The 21488-nt window shown below is 35.6% G+C and overlaps 1 protein-coding gene across 2 annotated transcripts in view; it reads left to right on the forward strand.

Moving 5' to 3' along the window:
- The first annotated feature begins 272 nt into the window (after positions 1–272).
- LOC131149812 (mitochondrial fission protein ELM1) overlaps positions 273–21488 on the forward strand; it is a 28244-nt gene continuing 7028 nt past the window's right edge. Inside the window, exons 1-5 of one of the 2 annotated variants that reach the window (XR_009135306.1) lie at positions 273–582; positions 3127–3365; positions 13353–13449; positions 19578–19727; positions 19882–20008. Coding sequence is in view for 1 of the 2 variants with exons in the window: in XM_058100573.1 (XP_057956556.1) it covers positions 400–582; positions 3127–3365; positions 13353–13449; positions 19578–19727; positions 19882–20008 (796 nt within the window). In the remaining variant the exon portion in view is untranslated. The remainder of the gene's footprint in view (positions 583–3126; positions 3366–13352; positions 13450–19577; positions 19728–19881; positions 20009–21488) is intronic. The other variant, XM_058100573.1, reaches the window with a different exon arrangement.

Below are 21488 nucleotides of genomic sequence, written 5' to 3' on the forward strand. Positions count from 1 at the left end.
AATTGCTAAAAGTAAGATATTAGCACACTGTTCAAACCCTAGACTTATTTATTTTATGATCAAAGTTTCATCTATTTTGAAGATTTTTAGGTTTTGGATTTAATTGCTAAAATTAGATATTTTATAGATGAGCTTTTAAAATAGAAATAGATTCTATTTTGAACTTTCAACTATTTATTTTATATTTTCTAACAATTTTAATAGTGAAATTAATTTTAAAAAAATTAATTATTCAATTATTGACTCTGGATTTTGCACCCACAAAAATTATTAGTATAATTAATTAAAAATAAAAATAGAAGTAGATGTTCGGGTTCCATTCTAAAAGGGCGACGCGAAGAGATCAGTGAAGAAATTTCCCTTGTTCTCCAACCACTCGCAGTTGTCCCAGACTGTGTCATGAGGCCAATAAGGCTTCCCGAACCCCCCAGTACTTCTCCCGGAGTGCCGGAGATCTTCGAAGGCGCCATCTATGGCGTTATCCGCCGGGCCGTCGTCATCGGTAATGGCTTTCCGGGCTCCGAGAACCAAAGCATCGGATTGGTTCGAGCTCTTGGCTTCTCCGACAAGCAACCTCTCTATGTGAGCTTTCCCGATTGTCCTTTAATTCTTCAATTTTTATTTTTTATGATTAAACCCTAGAGGCTATTAGGCTAGGACTTATCTTTTCTTTTTCCCTTTTCCCTTGTTAAATTTTTTCTGCTCTGTTACATGCGGTCTCTGTTTCTATTCAAACTGTGTTTGGTTAGACTAATGAGAAACCATGCGAAAGGGGAAGGGAAAAGAAGTTTTCGAGTGCTGTGATTTTGTTCTTTTTGTTTTTAACGAACAGAAAGCTGAACTCGACAATGTTTTTTTCATAGAATATCATTGGGGTCATCGGTTTTTACTAATTTAGGGCAGTTGTTTTTGGCTCACTTGATGGATTTCCCCTCCCTCCTCTACGGTCCCGTGTGATTTTCTTCTTGTTTTGGCTGCTCTTTGTTGAAATATTTTTAAGATTCAAAATTTGGTCACCTTTCTTATGTTTTTCATTCTATCGGCGACCAAACAAAACTTTTGTGGAAAAAATTTGAAAATCATACGAATGCCACATGCTTTTAGCGTCAATGAGAAATCTAGTATTGTGAAACACGATTTTGTTTTGATTAAAGTATCACAAAACGGAGAGAACAGCTCTATGTATAACTTTCTAATGTTATGAGAACTTCTAATTTATTTTTTTGTGTAGTTCTACCTTTACACACTAGTTAGTCAAATAAGACCATGTCATAGATCAAATGACCTTGTCATCAGAAGTGAACAACATATAATGAATGTTGTTTTGTTGTTTGTTGAATGCTTGGCATGATAACACCTGACACACGTAGCCTAATTTCTTTAAAAACATTTCCCTTTTTGCTATATTTGTCATTAGCCCCTAGTTTCTTGACCAAACAAGAGAGTAACACAGGTTCTAAGTTGCATGAACAAAACTTGAGTTCATGACCGATCTCTATTCATCCTTGACTCTCTTCTTTTTGCTTGTGTGATTATCTCCATGCCTTTCTTTACTAGGCAGCACTTAAGCCCTGTTTGGATCAAAGAATTTGCAAGAGGAAAGGGAAAGAATTTAAGAAGGAATATGTTCTTCCATTGTATTTTGTGTCTACATCAAAATCTATTTAGAATAGATTTCATTGACCTGCTGTGTTTATTTTTTTCCCCTTCATCCTTGATATTTTAATGAGAAAAACTGGATTCTTTCATTGTTTTCCTTTCCTTTCCCTTCCTTTCCTTCATGTTTTCCAACTTCCAAAGTAGGGCTTTATGGTTCCAAGGGCTATCCTGTGTGGGAAAAACTCAATACAACAACAACAACAAAACCAAGCCTTAGTCGCACTAGGTGAGGTTGGCTATATGAATCCTTTTCCGTCAATATATGCGATCATGGACCATTTCTTTTGATAGATTCAGGGATATTAAATCCTTACTCACTATCTTCTCCCAAGTTATTTTTGTTCTACCCCTACCTCTTCTACTGCCCCTCACAATAACTAACTCACTCTTCCTCACTGGTGCACTATGTGGCCTATTTTGCAAGTGTTTATACCATCTGAGTCGTCTCTCCCTTATTTTATCTTCTATAGGAGTTATATCTAGCTTATCGTTCATTCCTTATTTTATCTTTCAATGTTATACCACTTATCCATTTAAGCATTCTTATCTCGACAACTTTTACTTTTTTGATATTATGTTTCTTCGTCACCCAACATTCCGAACCATATAACATAGCTGACCTTATAGCTATCTTATAAAACTTCCCTTTCAATTTTAAGGGTATTCTACGATCACAGAGCACACTTGAAGCACTTCTCCATTTTACTCAACCTGCTTTAACTTTATGCCTAACATCATCTTCAATTTCTCTTTCAGCTTGCAGTATCGATCTAAGGTATCGAAATCTACAAGTGCTATTTATTTCTTCATCATCAAATTTAACTTTGTCTCCAATAGTTCTCCTATCATTACTAAAATTACATTTTATATATTCTGTCCTATTTCTCCTTTGTTTTGCAACATTAGTAACTTGAATATCTGCGGCCTTTGAGAAGTTATGACCTTTGCAAGAAAAGTCCCGTTAGAATATGAAAATTTTCATTATCACTTTTTGAGCAATATGCGATTATTGAACGATATGCCAAATGAGTGGAGGATGGAAAAGTACATTTCAATACATTTCAATTCAATCATTTCAGTTTAGATGCTTTTTTGTATTTTTGAATACATGTTTTTCTGTATGCACCTTGGTGTTCTTGAATACAATCAAGCAATGGTGCATTCAGTTTCTCCATCTTTCTCTAGTGCACATCACTAAATGAAACACAATCTTATAATTTTCTATTCTTGTGTTGGGTTTATATAAATAAATATAATATATGTATATATATATATATATATATATATGAATAGAGTTTAGCTGTCAGTGTGTTTCATAACGGTTCCTATATTTCTTGTGTTTTGATTTAGAAATCATATCTTCCAATGTGCATGGGGAAAATTATCTAACATCCCCAATTTAATTCATGTCATCTTATTGCTCACTTGCTAAGTTGCTTTACTTTTTTATCCTGACAAAATATGCAGCGAGTTACAAGGCCGAGAGGAGGAATTAATGAGTGGCTTCACTGGCTCCCTGTTTCTCTTCACAAAAAGTTATATTATGTTATAAGGCAGATCTGTGGTTATTCCCAGACTTTGCTAGCAGTTAGAGGGAAGAAACTTGTGCCTGTAGCTATGGAAAATGGTTGCAGCAAAGGTTTATCTTCTGTTTTAGAAGCTGATGTAAATCATATTGTTTCCATGGCTCGTGAAACTTTTGAAAAGTATGTTCACTTCTCACTCAATTATTTAGTGCATTTAAAAGTTTTCTTTATTCTATATTAATAGTTTGTTTAGAACACTTTTTACTGAATCTTAATAGTTTGTTTAGAACACTTTTTTACCAAGAACAACCTTACTCTATGCCCATTCCCAGCCATCCAAAATAGTGAAAGCAATACAATTTTTGATATAGGGGTAACTTCTTTATTAATTTCTGCATTATAATTATTTTTTTCTGTAAGAGAATCAAAATTTAGCTTGATCGTTATAGGATTTTTCCTTATAGAAGTCCGAAGAACAGAAGTGTTGGTGAAACATAAGGGCGTAAAAAAACTTGGAAACATATAAAATCATTTAGAAAGAAAAATTCAAAGGGTTTTGATGCAAAGATAAGTTTAATAAATGATTAATTAGCGATGTTGAGGCCTTGGAGATGGTGGAGATGAGTCATATCTTCATTTTGGAATTAACTGTTGTGAAATCATATTGAATATGATACAACAGTGAGGATACTTATCTAAGTAATGTATCGACATTCTTCAAGAACTGGAAAATTTTATATCAATGATGAGTTCAAAGTATTCAAGCGTCTCGTATCATGTAGAATTTCTGCTAGTAATGCTTGTATGCACTATACATTCTGAAGTATGTAAACAATTGGCAAAATAAATTTTGAGATGTCAGTTTCTTAGGACTCAGTATAAAAAATTTATCAGTATATATTTTTTTTGTGGGGGGCGGGGTGGGGGGAGATATTATGGTTCTTAAATGCCGAAAAGACAAGGGACCTAACTACAAGTTTATAAAGTGTGTGGGGTCCAAATGCCTCTCCCACCACCTGTCTTTGCCATTGCTTTTAGGTTTGTAGTGTTTTTCAGAAAAAAAAAAAAAAGGGGAATTTTAATATTTTTTTAAAAAAAAATGGACCTGCAGGTGGCATTTGGTTCGTGGCATCTAATATGCCCTCTGGTGTTATGAATCTCGGGAATCTTGGGATAATGGGATTCCCATATTTGGTTTCAAAATATATTATTGATAAATTTTTGGGCATGTGTTATTCGCATGTTTTGGCTTTGGGAATGATGATAAAATAACTTTTAGGTTTGACTAGTGATAATTCACAAAAAAAAGAAGAAGCTTGAACATAGTAATTTACTATTAATTCAACAGATAAAAAAAATTCTAAAAAATTATGCAACTTTTTGAAATTAAGTTTATAAATTGCTACATAGTTCCAATGCTAATTTAATGATGCAACTATTTTTTAAACAAGAACAACAATAAATAAATAAATTTGCAATTCATACATATGTGTCAAGTTATGTTGTTTAATCATGTGCAAGTCACTTCATAACCAGAGCATTTTTGGATTTCAAATATAATTAGGATATTTTTTGACACTTCATAATTTTTTAATGATTTCCCCAGGTTGGGAATCTAGATTCCCTCCTTTTATATGGGAAAAAAGATGCTAGTTTTTGAGAGCTTTGTGGGAATATGTGCTATTTTTGGGAATGAGATGCCCTATTATAAATGCAAATTAAATGTGGGAATACCTTAGAATCAATGGAGGATTCTTGGGAATCGCTGGTTGAATCCACAAACCAATTGCCACAGGACTACTTTCAAAAACATGCTTGCATACTTATATGGCTTGATCTTCTATAATTACATTATGTTATGCCTCTGAGAAACATATAATGATCCTTTAGAGTTACTCTACCTAGAATTCCTGAATTCTAAAGTCTAAACCATTCATCCTTTCTAGTAGTTGAGAGAATTCCGTATTCACCTATGTATTTGTGTGCAGATAGTCTTCATCCTATTAATGACTCAATGCGCATAGATTCTTTTTCGCCTTGATTTTCTGGAATTATGTCATGCCATGTCCTTCTAAGGATGTGTTGCGTATAATTTTTGTTTAAATAAAAGTAGAAATGTTATTAAAAGAAAGGAGTAACAAAAGCAACAAAAAAAAATAACAAAAATTACTAAAACAAGGCAAAGTATCCAATCATGTTGCACATCAACCAACCACGTCCCATTGAAAAAAATTATTGGAATTGGTGTGATCCCAAGAGGGGGGGTGAATTGGGTTTTAAAACAATTTTCGCTAATTTAAACAATTACGCCGATTCACCACGTATCATATTCCATTCAACATATACAAGTGTATGCAAAATGATTTTAACACTCAATTTAAACAATTACGCCGATTCACCACGTATCATATCCCATTCAACATATACACGTGTATGTAAAATGATTTTAACACTGAAAACAAACATACACGTGCATAGTATATCTTATTTAAATTAAATGCTTGTATGCAAATAATTAAGACATTAAGCAACCATTTGTATACATGCTGAAATTTAAGTGCAGAAATTTAAATAAGATAGAGAGAGACACAATATTTGTTATCAAGGTTTGGCCAAACCGGCCTACGTTTCCGCCTTGGGCATACCTCTCAAGGATTCCACTAAACCTGCTCACTTAACCGGGTAAAGTAAAAACCTTTTACATCTTTTCCTTATCGGGCGAGAAAAACCCCAGCTCAATTATTAGGTTGAGTCGAACTAGTCTCACTTACAGGGCTGAGACTCTCCAGTTCAATTTTTGGGTTAAACCAAATCGGTCTCATTTACGGGGCTGTGACTTCCCAATTCAATTAACGGGTTGAACCCAACCAGTACATTAAAACCATTTTTGTACATAAAATTGCTTCTGAAAATATAAGCTGAGATGTACACAATAAGCTCAATAAAAATACGCACTCCAATGATATGAAATAATGCTTAGGAGAGTAAGGGTGCTTAACTATATTTAAACCTTAATAAAAGGTTTTCTCCAAAAGAATATTTCAATAATAATATAGGAGAACCTAGGGTTTTGCTCTTTCAATGATTTTTGCACAAATAGAATGTGTATGAAAAATGAGTATTATGTTCTCCAACAAAGATTTATGCAAATGAGTAATACTTGGAGAATCTAGGAGTTAAGCTCAATAAAATATTTGTGCGATAAATAAATTCTCTCAAAAATATTTATCTTGAAAATAAGGAGGAGAAACCAAAGCTATATTCTCAAAAAGATTTTCAAGAATAAAATATAAGTGAAAGTAAGCATGTAAAAAATAAATGCCCAAAAATAAATATACTCTCTTCAAGAGTAATTTTGAAATGAAAGAGTGGAAGAGAGTTGGAGAGTTTTGTATAAAAATTTGGCCCCAAAAGCATGATTTAAACAATAAAAAATATTTTGGGGGAATTTTGATTAACAATGGATTAGAGAGAAAATTTGGGTTAATCAAAGTTGCTAATATGGAGTAATGAGGGGGTATTTATATAGTTTGTGAAAATTATAACTATTGGGGACGCGGAGGTCATTGTAGAAAAAGATTAATGATGTTTAATTAAAAATAACTTCGTTTTATTGCGGTAAAAAATTCACCAACCCAAGAGGCTCGGTCGATCGGATGTGAGGTTCGGTTGACCAAGTGACTAAGTTCGGTCGACCGGGCGAAGTTTGAACTGAAAGTTCCATCGACCGAACTAGGGTTCCCAAAGGCGATTTTTCACTTAAGCGCGGTTCGGTCGACCATATGATTTTGAACTATGAAGTTCGGTCGACCAGGGCGTTGGATTCTCCCACGTGTGGGTTCGATCGACCAGGGCGCTGCTCGTATAAATCTGGTCGGTCGACCGGGAGGTCAACTTGTTGACCAAAGGAGGTTCGGTCGACCAGGTCTGCCTATATAAATCTGGTCGGTCGACTGAGAGGTCAACTTGTTGACTTGGTGGGAGTTCGGTTGACTGAAGAACTCAGTATAATTGAGTTCAGTCGACCGAACATGCCATCTTTAGGCATTTCGGTCCTTTTTCTCTTATAAAATTTTCCCTATTCATATGATGATTAATGTTAAGAATATAGGGGATATTTTTATGCAATTTTTAGGGTCCTAAGGTCAGTCTAAGGCCTTTGAGAAATAACCCAAAAAATCCGGCGTTGGTCGACCGAAGGGTGCCCTAAGGTCATTCGGTCCCTATGGTCATTCTACGGTCATCTGAGTATTTAAAACATATCATGCAAGATGTACGCATTATTACAGACCAAATATAAAAGTAAATGCATATACAAGTAAACACCCAAATGTCTTCTTCTTTCTTCCTTGCTCTTTAATTCTATGTAATACGTCAGATATGAGCTTTGAGTCGTGTCATGGCTTTCATGTCCTCTTGATCTTATGTGTGACCTGAATTATACCTGTTCATGCACTTAAAAGCACACATAAGAATCGCTTGTGTTTGTCAACATCAAAACGGAGATCGGATTCAAAAAGCCAACAAAAATTACTAAAACAAAGCAAAGCATCCAATCATGTTGCACATCGACCAACCACATCCCATTGAAAAAACCAAACGTCAAGATCTAGAGGGATGCCAATTTTTTTTTTAAAGAATCCTATTCCACACCAGAGCTGAGCCATTTTCCTTCTGTTGGAAATGCTAGAATTGCATTCCAAACAGTTACACCACACCAAGAAAAGGTAGTGTACTTCCGAAATGTTTTCCTCTCCTTCTGACCTTCAGTGCTTTAAATCTCTAAACAAAAACTCCAAAGAAGGGGGGCGCACCAGTGTTCCCTAAAAACATCAAAAGGCCTGCTCCAAATTCCTGATGTAGATGGATGATGCTAAAATAAGTGCACTCATTTTATTGCTTTGGAAACATAGAATACCAGCGTTCAGATACAACGCTTTAATAATCTTCTAATCTGAAGCAACTCATTACTATTAATCATATATAAGAATCAAAGACCAAATAAATTATCCTCCAGGGTTAATCTACCAAGAATTCTTGAATACTAAACTGGTACTCATTTTTCAAATAGTTGAATAAAAAAAAAATGATGTATTCACCTTTATGTGTGTGTGTGTGTGTGTGAGAGAGAGAGAGAGAGAGAGAGAGAGAGTTTCAATTCATTAACAGGAAAGAGAGAAAATTACAAATAATGGAGGATAAGTTATCCTCCTAAAAAATTGGAAAAATGTTACATTAAGGCATCCCTCCAAACCCTCCAAAGATCAGACAACAAAATTCCGTAAAAGAAACCTAAAGAATAAGCCCAAAAGGAAGCAAGGAAACAATCACATCCCATAATAAATGTGAGGGAGTTGTTTAGCCATAAAAAAATCCTTGCATTCCTCTTGATTCGCAAAGTTCAAAGAAGAGCAAAAACAACACATATCCACAATACCATCCTTTACTCCTCCCAAAACCTCTGCACCATACCAACAAAAAGGCGTCAACAATCCATGGCAACACCATTTACTCATTAAAAACTGAGAACAGTTTGGCCCAAAGCTGCTTAGCTACCTGACAATGGAGAAGCAAATCATCACTCGTTTCACTCGATTTAAGGCTTGGTTTGTTGTTGTAATACAAATATCTAGACCAGTAGCCTTATGTGGCACATTCACCTGCAATAAATGACTAGCATCAAGCATATTAAGAGCCAGAGTAAACATGAAAGCCATGATCTTGGAAGGAACCTTGGCCTGCAAAATAAAATTATTCAAGGGGAGAAAAGAAGAGTTCAAAATTTTCAGAAACTGAAAGAAAAAAAGAGTTTGTGGTATAAGAACTAGAACAATCTGATCCTAATCCTCAAATCAGTTCTCACTTGAGGAACAAAGTAATCTGAACAGTCTCAACAAAATTTGAAGGTCATCAATCTCTCTTTTTATGAGATTTCTAAAAAAGAAAAAATCTTGAAGAGCCCCCTCCAAAGAATAAAAAGCCTTAATTGAGGCATTAGGAATGGAAGATAGCATGAAGAGACAAGGGGTCAGAGACTCCAAAGAAGCCCCACCTACCCAATTGTCCTCCCAAAAACAAATGAGATTTCCGTTACCAACTTGGAACTAGGTAACAGGGTAAAAAAATTATCAATGGGTAAGAAACTTTGTTGCAATGCATAAGAAGTATTGCCACTACTCTAGTATCCAACCATTCCAATGTAAACTAAACTTGCTTCTAGTAACCTTGTGTTATAAAGGAGTCAACCTCAAAGCGGAGTTGCTATAACCATTTCCCTGCCAAAGAAGTACTTTTAGACAGCACATTGCTGAGACTCAGACCCTGTACTTGACTACAAAAGTAGACCAATGTAAGTAGTAGGTGGTAGAACATGATCAATCCTATGTATCATGCCATATGTTGATTGTAAGGGCCACCATGTAGAAAGATTGTGCGTAATTCTGGTGCTTGAGCTTGCTCATGCAATGACCATGAAGCATGAAACTATCTTTTAAATACAAAATTGGCAGTAAATGCACCACCTTGGCAGTTAAATTGCACTTGGATACATGACCCTGACTTCTTGAGCATGCCCTTGTTCATCATAATTCAACTAGGTGCTAGGAGTTTGTGAGGATTTTCATATGTTATTTGGTTAGGTTAAGGGACATAGTCAACCTTGTCATTTTAAAGGCAGATCATTACAGTTATTTTTTGGGTGGGGGATAACAAGATATGGGTTTTAACTGATGCATTCGTTTGATTGTGTGAAATAGTTGTAGACCTTGTTCATCTAATAGTTGAACTTAAGAAGTCTTTGGTTTACTTGGCTGGTATATAAAATTATTCAGGATTGACATATTTGTTGAGAAACATGTGTAAATAAAAGATGATAATTTTCATTGCTAGCCTGCCATTATCTCCATTGACACATGTCTCAAGGCTCCTGTGCTCTCTCTCCCTCTCCTGATCAATTGTTTGTGCCCCCTTAGGGCGAGTGAAAATGTAGTTGGTTTCTTTGTAATAGCAAAGAGATGCTAACTTTTTATATTTATGTCATAAGCCACTAACCTTTAAATTTTAATATGTGCACTAAATCATTAAGTTTCTACAACAACAACAATAACAACAAAACCAAGCCTTAAGTCCCACTAGGTGGGGTCGGCTATATGAATCTTTTTCCGCCAATTTATGCGATCATCTACACTTGAATCTTTTGATAGATTCAAGAATATTAAATCCTTACTAACTATCTCTTCCCAAGTTATTTTAAGTCTACGCCTACCCCTTCTACTACCCCCCACAGTAACTAACTCACTCTTCCTCACTGGTGCACTATGTGGCTTACGTTGCAAATGTCCATACCATCTAAGCCTCCCTTATCTTATCTTCTATAGGAGTTACATATAACTTACCGCGAATATGTTCATTCCTTAATTTATCTTTCAATGTTATACCACTCATCCATCTAAGCATTCTCATTTCAGCAACTTTTACTTTTTGGATATTATGTTTCTTCATAGCCCAACATTCCAAACCATATAACATAGCAGGCCTTATAGCTGTCCTATAAAAATTCCCTTTCAATTTTAAGGGTATTCTACGATCACAGAGCATACTTGAAGCAATTCTCCATTTTACCTAACCTGCTTTAACTATATGTATTACATCATCTTCAATTTCTCCTTCAACTTGCATAATAGATTCAAGGTATCGAAATCTACAAGTGCTATTTATTTCTTCATCATGAAGTTTAACTTTGTCTCCAATACCTATCATTACTAAAATTACATTTCATCTATTCTGTCTTATTTCTACTTATCTTAAAGCCTCTAGATTCCAAAGCTTCTCTCTATAATTCTAACTCAGCCTCTACTCCGTCCCAAGTTTCATCAATTAATATAATATCATTTGCAAACAACATACACCATGGAACCTCCTTTTGAATACTCTTAGTCAATTGGTCCTTCACTAAAGCAAAAAGATAAGGATTCAAAGCAGATATTTGATGTACACCTATGGTGATTGGAAATTCTCTAATTTCTCCATCTATAGTTCTTACACTAGTCATTACTCCATCGTATATATTCTTAATGACATCAGTATACCTACTACATGTACCCTTTTTTTTCTAAAACCCACCATAGAACTTCCTAGGTATCCTATCATATGCTTTCTCAAGGTCAATAAATATCATATGCAAATCCCTCTTCTTTTTCCTAAACTTTTCCATTAATCTTTTTAAAAGATATATAGCTTCTGTGGTAGATCTCCCAGGCATAAAATCAAATTGATTTTCTGAGACCTTCGTTTCTAACCTTAATTTTTGTTCAACTACCCTTTCCCATAGTTTCATCGTATGACTCATAAATTTAATTCCACGATAATATCTCCTTTATTTTTGTATATAGGTATTATAGTGCTTTTCCTCCATTTATCTGACATTTTCTTAGTTTTTATAATTGTATTAAATAAATTAGTTAACCATATAATTCCGTTATTACCTAAGCATTTCCAAACTTCAATTGGGATGTTATCTGGTCCCATAGCTTTCCCAGTTTTCATCTTTTTTAGTGCAAACTTAACTTCGTTAACTCTAATGTTGCGAATAAATCTTATATTTTTAATCTTTTTCTCATTTGACAATTCTAAGTTTAAGCTTTTTATTTGGTTTTCATTAAACAACTTACTAGAGTAACTTCGCCATCTTTCTTTAATGTCTTCATCCTTAACCTAGACAATATCATCCTCATTTTTTATACATTTTACATTTCTTAAGTCCTTAACATTCCTTTCTCTAACTTTAGGAAGTTTAAATATATCTCTTTTCCGTTCTTTTGTATCTAATCTATCATATAAACTATTAAATGATCTGTATTTAGCTTCACTAACGGCTTTTTTTGCAACTTTTCTTGTCTCCTACTTTTCAAAGTTATCCCTGTTTTTACATTTTTGCCACTTTTTATACCAAATTCTTTTTGTCTTTATGGCTTTTTGTACCTCTTTATCCCACCACCAACTTTCTTTACTATTTGAGAATCTTCCCCTTGATTCACCTAAAATATCTTTTGCTACCTTTTTAATAGAGCTAGTTAATCTACTTCAAAGAGTATTTGTATCTATCCCATCCTCTATAATCCAATCCCCATCTTTGATCATTTTATCTTTAAATTTTATTATATTTTCTCTTTTTAGGTTCAATCACCTAGTTCTCTTACACTGGTTTATTTTATCCTTTTTCTTCCATTTTTTAATACATATATCTAACACGAAGACTTTATGTTGTCTGGTTAGACTTTCACCTGGAATAACTTTACAATCCTTGCATGATAAACAATCTACCCTTCTAGTTAAAAAAAAATCTATTTGACTTATATTTTGTCCACTTTTAAAGGTTATTTAGTGTATTCATTATACTAAAATCATATGACATAGGGAAGTCTAAAATCATCTCCCTAGGATCATTTTTGTCTCCATATCCATATCCTCTATGTATCCTCTCATAATTTTTATTATCCCTTCCAACGTGTCCATTCAGATCTCCTCCAATAAATATTTTCTCAATCCCTGGTATGCCTTGTATAATACTATCCATATCTTCCCAAAATTGTCTCTTAAGGTTTTTTGCTAAGCTGACTTGGGGAGCATGAGCACTAATGATATTTATTATCTCTTGTCCTAATACCATCTTGATTTTTACAATTCTAAATCATTAAGTTTCTCTTTGAATGAATTACTAATTGTTACTACACCCTTCATTCTGCTTTAATTTTACCTCTAGACTTTTAATTAATTAATTAATTTTTTAAATTTTCTCATCTGATTTTGATATAAGGCTATGATTTCGTGAAGTAAACTTTATACTTTTAGTCGACAGATTATCCACATACCTCTATCTAAAACTTAAGACATTTCTAGCTGTGTCTGCATATCGTAATATTTGGAATGCTGATCCAACCCTTACAAATACAACATGCTTGCATAGGTGATAGGTCGCACTTGATATTGACGTATGCATGTAATATAGTTCCTGCCTATTTTTTTGAGGCATAATTTGCGAACATTTAACGAGATTTGAATTATGTGTGTTTGGAATCTGACTCATTTCCAATGTTTGTAAATGCTTAGTTCTTTTAGCTGAGGTTATCCATCCAGCTCCTCATTAAAGTGCTATTTAATTTCTTCCAGGGATGGCCCATTATTGGTGGTTGCTTCTGGCAGGGATACTGTTTCTATTGCAAGCTCCATAAAACGATTGGCATCTGAAAAAGTTTTTGTTGTTCAGGTTTGTTAGTTGGACCTTGCTTTTGCCTGATGTGAGTAACTAATTCATTTTTTGAAGATAATTGAAGATGAAACAAGATTATTCTTTGGTTATAAAAGAGAAAATATATCATTCGGAAGCGTTACTGCAACTGCAAAATGATTACATGAACTTTCCTCTCCCTCTGTGTGTGCATGCATGCGTATCACTTTTTTTTGGGTGGGGGTGGGGGGTGAAGGGATAGCCATGTGGGCACTTCATCTAAGTAAGCAAAGGATCAGCTAAAAACTGCATAAAGCTTGGCATATCTCTTTTGCTTCTGTTATCTTTTGGACTCTTAGAAACTAAATTAAGTAGGGTGACATGTCTATAATCCTACTGTAACACATTCCTGGCCCTATGTGAGGTAGATTGCTTGAAAATGTGCAATTCCCCATTTTTATTGCAACATTGCTGATACATATGCATAAACTGTAAATGTTTCTACCTTCCTGTATTGTCAGGCATTGAGATATATCCCAATTATGAGTAATAGGTTGCTGCACCACTGTCTTTGAAAACATTCTTCCTAGTTCTGCTGCTCAATTTAGAATATTTAATTATTTTTGTGGGAAAACCGTGTATAATTAGTTAGCTATATATTCTTTTAATAACATATTGTATCCTTAGAATTAGGCCTATACAACTAAGTTTCCTATTCTATTAGGATGTCCCATAAATCAGCGGATTTCCTATTCTGTTAGGGTGTCCCATAAATCATGGGATTTGATTTATTAATTTACTTTTTAGGAATGCTAGGATTGTTGTATATATTCACATGTAACGTTTAGATCAATAGATAACTCTTTTCAATTTTCGACATGGTATCAGAGCCAAATTAGGCTCCTTAGGGTTTCCGTTTTTTTTTTCAGCCTTCATCGCTGATATTTCCAGCCTTCATTGCTGGTTTCTTCCCATCTTTGCATACTCGTGCACCTCTATTTCTGCCAAACAGGGCTTGTTTCATCAAAGCCTTAAAAACTTTTGTTTGCCTTCATTGCCAATTTTTCTCTTCTGTGGGTTTCACTTTTGCTTAGTCGTCATCATCATTTCCACTTCTGGCTGACATCATCATTGATTAGCTGATTGTTCAAGCCTTCAAGATGTTAGAAATCCTGGAGACTACTACTACAACCCAATCAGAAGAGGTAATCTGACCACAACAAGCAGGAGAATTGCAGAATATTCATGCCTCCTACAGGTTAGATGGAAAGAACTACCATAAGTGGTCTCAACTCATTCGCACAGTGTTGAAAGGCAAGGGAAAGATTAGCCATCTCATGGGTACAGGTCCTAAACCCGGGGATCCTAAGTTTGAAGCATGGGATGAAGACGACTCTTTGATCATGGTGTGGTTGTGGAATTCCATGATTCCAGAAATAAGTGACACATGCATGTTTTTGGCTATTGCAAAGGACATTTGGGATGCGATTCAGCAAACCTATTCCAAAGCTAATGATGTGGCACAAGTGTACGAGGTCAAGGTAAAAACTATGGCTGCAAAGTAAGGGAATAAAATAGTCACTGAATATGCAAATCAACTGAAATCCTTGTGGCAGGAATTGGATTACTACCGAGTGATAAAAACAAAATGCTCCAATGATGCAGCGGTTCTAAAGGCCTTTATTGAACAAGATAGGGTGTATGATTTTCTGGTTGGACTTAATCCAGAATTTGATCAAGTGAGGATACAAATTCTTGGGAAGCTGGGGGTTCCAAGCTTTAACGAAGTAGTGGCTATAATTCGAAGTGAAGAAAGTAGAAGTGGGTTGATGCTTGAACCACAAATCACTGATAGTTCGGCTATGGTGGCTAGTGGTAACAATAAATCAGCCACAAACATGGAGGAGAGGAGCAACACTTGAAGGAGAAAAAGGTGGCCAGCCGAAAACCCAAAATCGTGATGGATTATGGTGCACTTACTACAGGAAGTCTCGTCACACCCGTGAAAAATGTTGGAAACTTCATGAAAAGCCTCCAAGCCGAGAATGGGGCCAAAAAGGAGGACAACCACGGAACAATGGACAAGTCCACATTGCTACAGGACCACAAGGTGAATCGACATCGCAGGAGCTGAGTAGTTTTAACCAAGAAGAGATTGAGGCTGAGATCACTTATCAATAGTCTTGGAAAACCTGAAGGATCTCTAGGTACTTGTTCTTTGACATATTCAAGAGCTTCCATCTTCTAGTGGATTAAATGTCTCAGATATAACCTTTACCAACTCTTGGGTCATGGACTCAGGAGCAACCGATTATATGACCCATTTATCCAATATTTTTTCAACCTATACTCCATGCCCAAGCAGTAGGAAAATAGTCACAACAGATGGATTCTTGACCACTGTAGCTGGTTTTGGGGATGTGAAAATAAGACCATCAGTAACTTTGAAAAATGTCTTTCATGTTCCTAAATTGTCCACAAATCTAGTCTCTATACATAAACTCACTCAAGATTTATGTTGTAATGTGATTTTTTATAGTAGTAATTGTATATTTCAGGACAAGGATTCGGGGAAGATGATTGGACGTGCTAGGGAAAGGAATAGTCTCTATTATCTTGAAACACCGAGCCAGTTGCACATGACCAAGGACAAATTATCTTCTTCTTTTATGTCAGAGTTTGTCTTATCCAATAAAGAAAAAATTTTACTTCATCATTGCTGACTTGGACATCCATCGTTTAGGATTATTAAAGACATGTTTCCTTCCATGTTTAAGGATTTAGATGTTGAAAACTTTCAGTGTGAGGTATGTGAACTTGCTAAACACAAGCGTGTACCTTTTCCAATTAGTTACAAAAGAAGCTCAATTCCTTTCTATCTTATTCACAGTGATATTTGGGGTCCATCTACTGTTTCTAGTGTTTCTGGGGCAAGATGGTTTGTTTCTTTAATTGATGATTGCACTCGTGTTACCTAGATTTTCCTGCTTAAACATAAGTCTGATGTTAGTATTGTGTTCCTAAATTTCTATTTGATGATCAAAAACCAATTTGGGGTCAATATCAAAAGGTTTAGGTCAGATAATGCTAGGGACTATTTCAATCAATTTTTACCCCATCTTTTCAGATAGATGGAATAGTACAGGAGTCATCTTGTGTCAATACCCCACAGCAAAACGGGGTTGCAAAGAGGAAAAATGGCCATCTCTTTGAAAAAACCAGAGCTTTGTTGTTTCAAAAAAATGTGTCTTAAGGTTTTTTGGGGGGAAGCAGTTCTGACAGCCACTCATCTGATAAATCGTTTGCCTTCAAGAGTCTTGGGTTTCAAGAGTCCTATGGACATATTTTCCACATTCTACCCAGACCTAACCACTACAAACAACCTTGTTCCTAGGATTTTTGGGTGTGTCATTTGTCCATGTTCATAGTCAAAACAGGGGGAAATTAGATCCGAGGGCTCTAAAATGTGTCTTTGTGGGCTATTCTTCGACTCAAAAAGGATATAAGTGTTACCACCCTCCGTCAAAGAAATTCTATGTCTCGGTGGATGTTACGTTCAATGAACAAGAGTCTTATTTCACTAATCCTTATCTTCATGGGTGAGAATTCAACTAGGGAAGATAAGGAAGATTCTTTGCTTGATTTTCCATCAATTCCTGTCTAAAACCTTGAACCCTATGCATGTACCTCCTTGTTCATCTTGTTCCAACCATGTACTTGAGAGTTCTTCTGAACCTGTGCTTGAAACACCAATGAACCCAAAGAAAAGACCGATTCTGCTCCTAGAAATACCATATTTGGCAAGGTGTTCTCAATAAAGAAGATGGCTGTTCTTGAACCAATGCAGGTCCAAGAGTCCAACTCAGATCGTTTGAATGAGCTAACAATTGTTAACCATCCATTGCAAGATGAAACTTAATCTCATGTTGATAATGATGACTAGGACCTTCCAATTGTCATTAGGCAAGGAACTCGAAAATGCACAAAGCAACCATTGTACCCTCTTGCACATTTTTTGTCGTTTAAGAATATTTCACCATCCCATAGAGCCTTTTTTGTAAGCCCAAATACCATCACCATTCCTACCACATTATTTGAGGCTTTGTCCAATGGAAAATGAAGACAAGCTATGAATGTGGAGATGGAGGCGTTGGAAAAAAACACGACTTGGGAGTTGGTGAAGTTACTAGCAGGAAAGAAACCAGTGCGTTGTAAGTGGGTATATACGGTGAAGTATAGGGCATATGGGTCGATTGAGAGATACAAAGCACGATTGGTAGCCAAGGGGTATACTCAAACCTATGGGATTGATTATTTAGAGACCTTTGCTCCTGTTGCAAAGATGAACATGGTTAGAGTATTGTTATCACTAGCAGCTAGTTATGGTTGGGAGTTGCAACAATTTGATGTCAAGAATGCTTTCTTACATGGGAAACTAGAGGAAGAGATTATATGCAGGTTCCATCGGGATATAGGAAGAATTTGGCTTCTCACACTGTATGTAAATTGAAAAAGGCACTATATGACCTTAAGCAATCACCACGAGCGTGGTTTGGGAGATTTGCAAGAGTTATGTTGGCTATGGGATACAAACAAAGTCAAGGGGATCACACATTGTTCATTAAACACTCTCCTTCAGGAGGAGTTACAATCCTTCTAGTGTATGTTGATGACATAATAGTGATAGGAGATGATGCTAAGGAGAAACAGGTCTTGAGTCAATATTTTGCTAAAGAATTTGAGATTAAAGCGTTAGGGAGACTGAAGTATTTTCTCAGGATTGAGGTTGCTCACTCTAGGCACAAATTTTTTATCTCTCAACGGAAGTATGTCATAGATCTTCTCAAGGAAATTGGAAAGACAACATGCAAACCTTCAAGTACTCCCATGGATTCTAGTCTTAAACTTGGAAAAGCCAAGGAGGATGTCGCAGTAGATAGAGAAATGTATCAACGCCTGGTTGGAAGACTCATTTATTTGTCTCACACATGACCAGATATAGCATATGCAATGAGTGTGATTAGTCAATTTATGCATAGCCCGAAGGAAGTTCATTTACAAGCAGCCCATAGAGTACTACAGTATCTCAAGGGAACACCAGGGAAAGGTATCATGTTCAGAAGAAATGGAGGATTGGTACTTGAGGCATACACTGATGTTGATTATGCTGGATCAATTGTTGATAGAAAATCAATCTCAGGATATTGCACCTTTCTCGGTGGGAATCTTATGACATGGAGAAGTAAAAAACAAAATGTGGTAGTTCGGTCGAGTGCAGTGGCTGAATTCCGGGCAATGGCTTAAGGTGTGTGTGAACTACTTTGGCTGAAGATCATCCTTGAAGATTTGAAGATTAAGTGGGATGGCCCTATGAGACTTTATTGTGACAACAAATTTTGCAATCAACATAGCTCATAACCCAGTACAACATGACCGAACAAAGCACATTGAAGTTGATAGACACTTTATCAAAGAAAAGTTGGAGAGTGGATTGATTTGTACACCTTACGTGTCTGCACATGGTCAACTTGCTGATGTCCTTACTAAAGGGTTGAGTGGCTCTGTTTTCCAAACTATTGTTTCCAAGCTGGGAATGGAGAATACCTATTCACCAGCTTGAGGGGGAGTGTGGGAAAACTGTGTATAATTAGTTAGCTATTTTAAGATATTCTTTTAATAACAGATTGTATCCTTAGAATTAGGCCTATATAGCTAAGTTTCCTATTCTGTTAGGGTGTCCCATAAATCATGCGATTTGATTTATTAATTTACTTTTTAGGAATGCTAGGATTGTTGTATATATTCACATGTAATGTTCAGATCAATAGATAACTCTTTTCAATTTTCGACAATTTTCAAATCCTAAACCAATTAAAAAAATTCTGTTACAATTTATGAGCAGGTTTTAAAAATCTTTAGAGTAGCTCTTTGTAATGATATTATGAATTACATGCTTGTGTCTCTGATGTTCATTGGAGGGAACTTAGATTCCTTTCTTTAGAGATTGCGCTTATATGTTCTAATAATCTCTAATTCAGTTAAACTTGTGCTTTTTATCTGCTTACTGGTATGATATGGTTTTTGTTGTTGACTACTGGAATATTTGTTCTGTTCATTGCCAAGATTATATTATTTTATGGTTTTTTTTTTTTTCCTGCTGGTTTCAGATACAACATCCAAGGTCACATTTGAATAGGTTTGACATGGTGATAACCCCACGTCACGATTATTACCCTCTGACTCCTCATGCACAGGAGCAGGTTCCTCGTCTTCTCCGCAGATGGATAACTCCACGCGAACCTCCTGATAGGCATGTGGTATGCATTATAACAATTAAAAAAAGGGCATCCATGGGCCACAATACTTGAATGCTTATTTAGATTTGTTCAATCTGAAAAGCTTGAACTTGGTTAACTGTAGTTTCTGCCTATTCTTTATATTGTACATCATACAAAGAATGTTTTGGTCCAGATACTCACAGTAGGAGCTCTACACCCACTTGATTCTGCCGCCTTGAGGGGTGCAGCTGTTGCCTGGCATGATGAGTTTGCATCACTGCCAAAGCCCTTGCTGGTGGTTAACATTGGAGGACCTACAAGTAATTTTCTATTGCAGACTTAAGTTTGTTGTTTTCTTGGATTTGCCTCTTGATAATTGATATTAATTTTGCTTGCATTTTTTCCCTTCTCTTTACTTATTCCATCTCTAGATAAGACTTAATTCGTGGGCTAATCCATTAAGATCTGTTAGATTACCACTTTGCCTAAAAGCTTAAGCTATTAGGTTGTGGGACAACAATGTATATCAAGCCTTAACACTCCCCACATGTACAACCCAATTGCACATGGAGAGATAAACAAAAGATAAATGACCATTACAGGGAATAAGATAGCTTTCAACAACAAAGCAATAAATGCAGGCAACAAGAGTAGAACCCAGGACCTCCTGGCAGCCATGGCTCTAATACCCTATTAGATTACCCCTATACCTAAAGCTTAACCGTTTAGGTTGTGGACCAACAATGTATATCCAGCCTCAACAGTATGCATATTTTTTGGGCTGTAAAATAAGGTCGAAAATCACTTTATCTCAGAGCAGAGTAAGACTCTGCTTAATCAGTAGAGTTGCTTTGTCCCACTAAACAAGGACAGCATATTCCTTTTTAAAAATTTTTGAAAATCCTCACTGGATCTTGAATTGGAAAGGTTAAAATCGAATAGGGCTAGTCATTTACCATCCAGAAGGGAGTGCTGTGCTTAACTGCTTATTTCCTGTCCATTCCCCATTTTTTTTTCTTAGTGTCCATTTTTGGATATTCTTCTTCCTGTTTTCTGTGTTTCGAGGGAGAGAAATGATGAGGTTGTTTTACATGAAAACACGCTGGTACTTTGTTGCATTAAATCAAGTCCTTGAACTTATTGTGGCGCAATTGAATGCAGTAATTAACAGTAGAAGTCAAACGCAAACAGATGGTTGTTTGCAGTCAAAGGTTCATGGCATGTAAAATACAAATTTTGTTCATTAATTATATATTTTTATATATATATATATATATGTGTGTGTGTGTGTGTGTATTTTTTCTTTCTCATTTTCTTTGATTTCCGAGCAAGATTAAGTAGATTACTTCATATTTTTATTTCCTTCATGTTTTCCATGCTCCAAACAAACCCTTGAATTTTCTTCAGCTCTAAACTAGATGACTGTAACCACTTAATAATCTTGATTTGAAGATTTTCTCATTCTCATTCTATTTAAGATCTATATTATATGTAAAATTATGATTAAGTGTAAAATATTATGTTCAACAAAATTACCTTTACTTTTTCCACACACATTGGCAAGCAAAGGAGGAAGGTTGCAGTAGTTAGTTGATAGACAGAGTTAGCACAAAACTTGTCAAATCTCTATGAAATGAATCCTTACTGATCATTTTATGGGGTGTCCCCTACAAGCAACTGCACTTGTACAACTTGAGTTTAGGGAGAAGTGGGCAAGGTTGGGCTAGGTCATTGCCTTGAAGAAACGGGCCGTCTTGGTGCTCAGTTACAGCGTCAGATATATGAAGTTTTCTCCATTAT

The sequence above is a fragment of the Malania oleifera genome, chromosome 2, assembly GCF_029873635.1.
Source record: "Malania oleifera isolate guangnan ecotype guangnan chromosome 2, ASM2987363v1, whole genome shotgun sequence".
NCBI lineage: Eukaryota > Viridiplantae > Streptophyta > Magnoliopsida > Santalales > Ximeniaceae > Malania > Malania oleifera.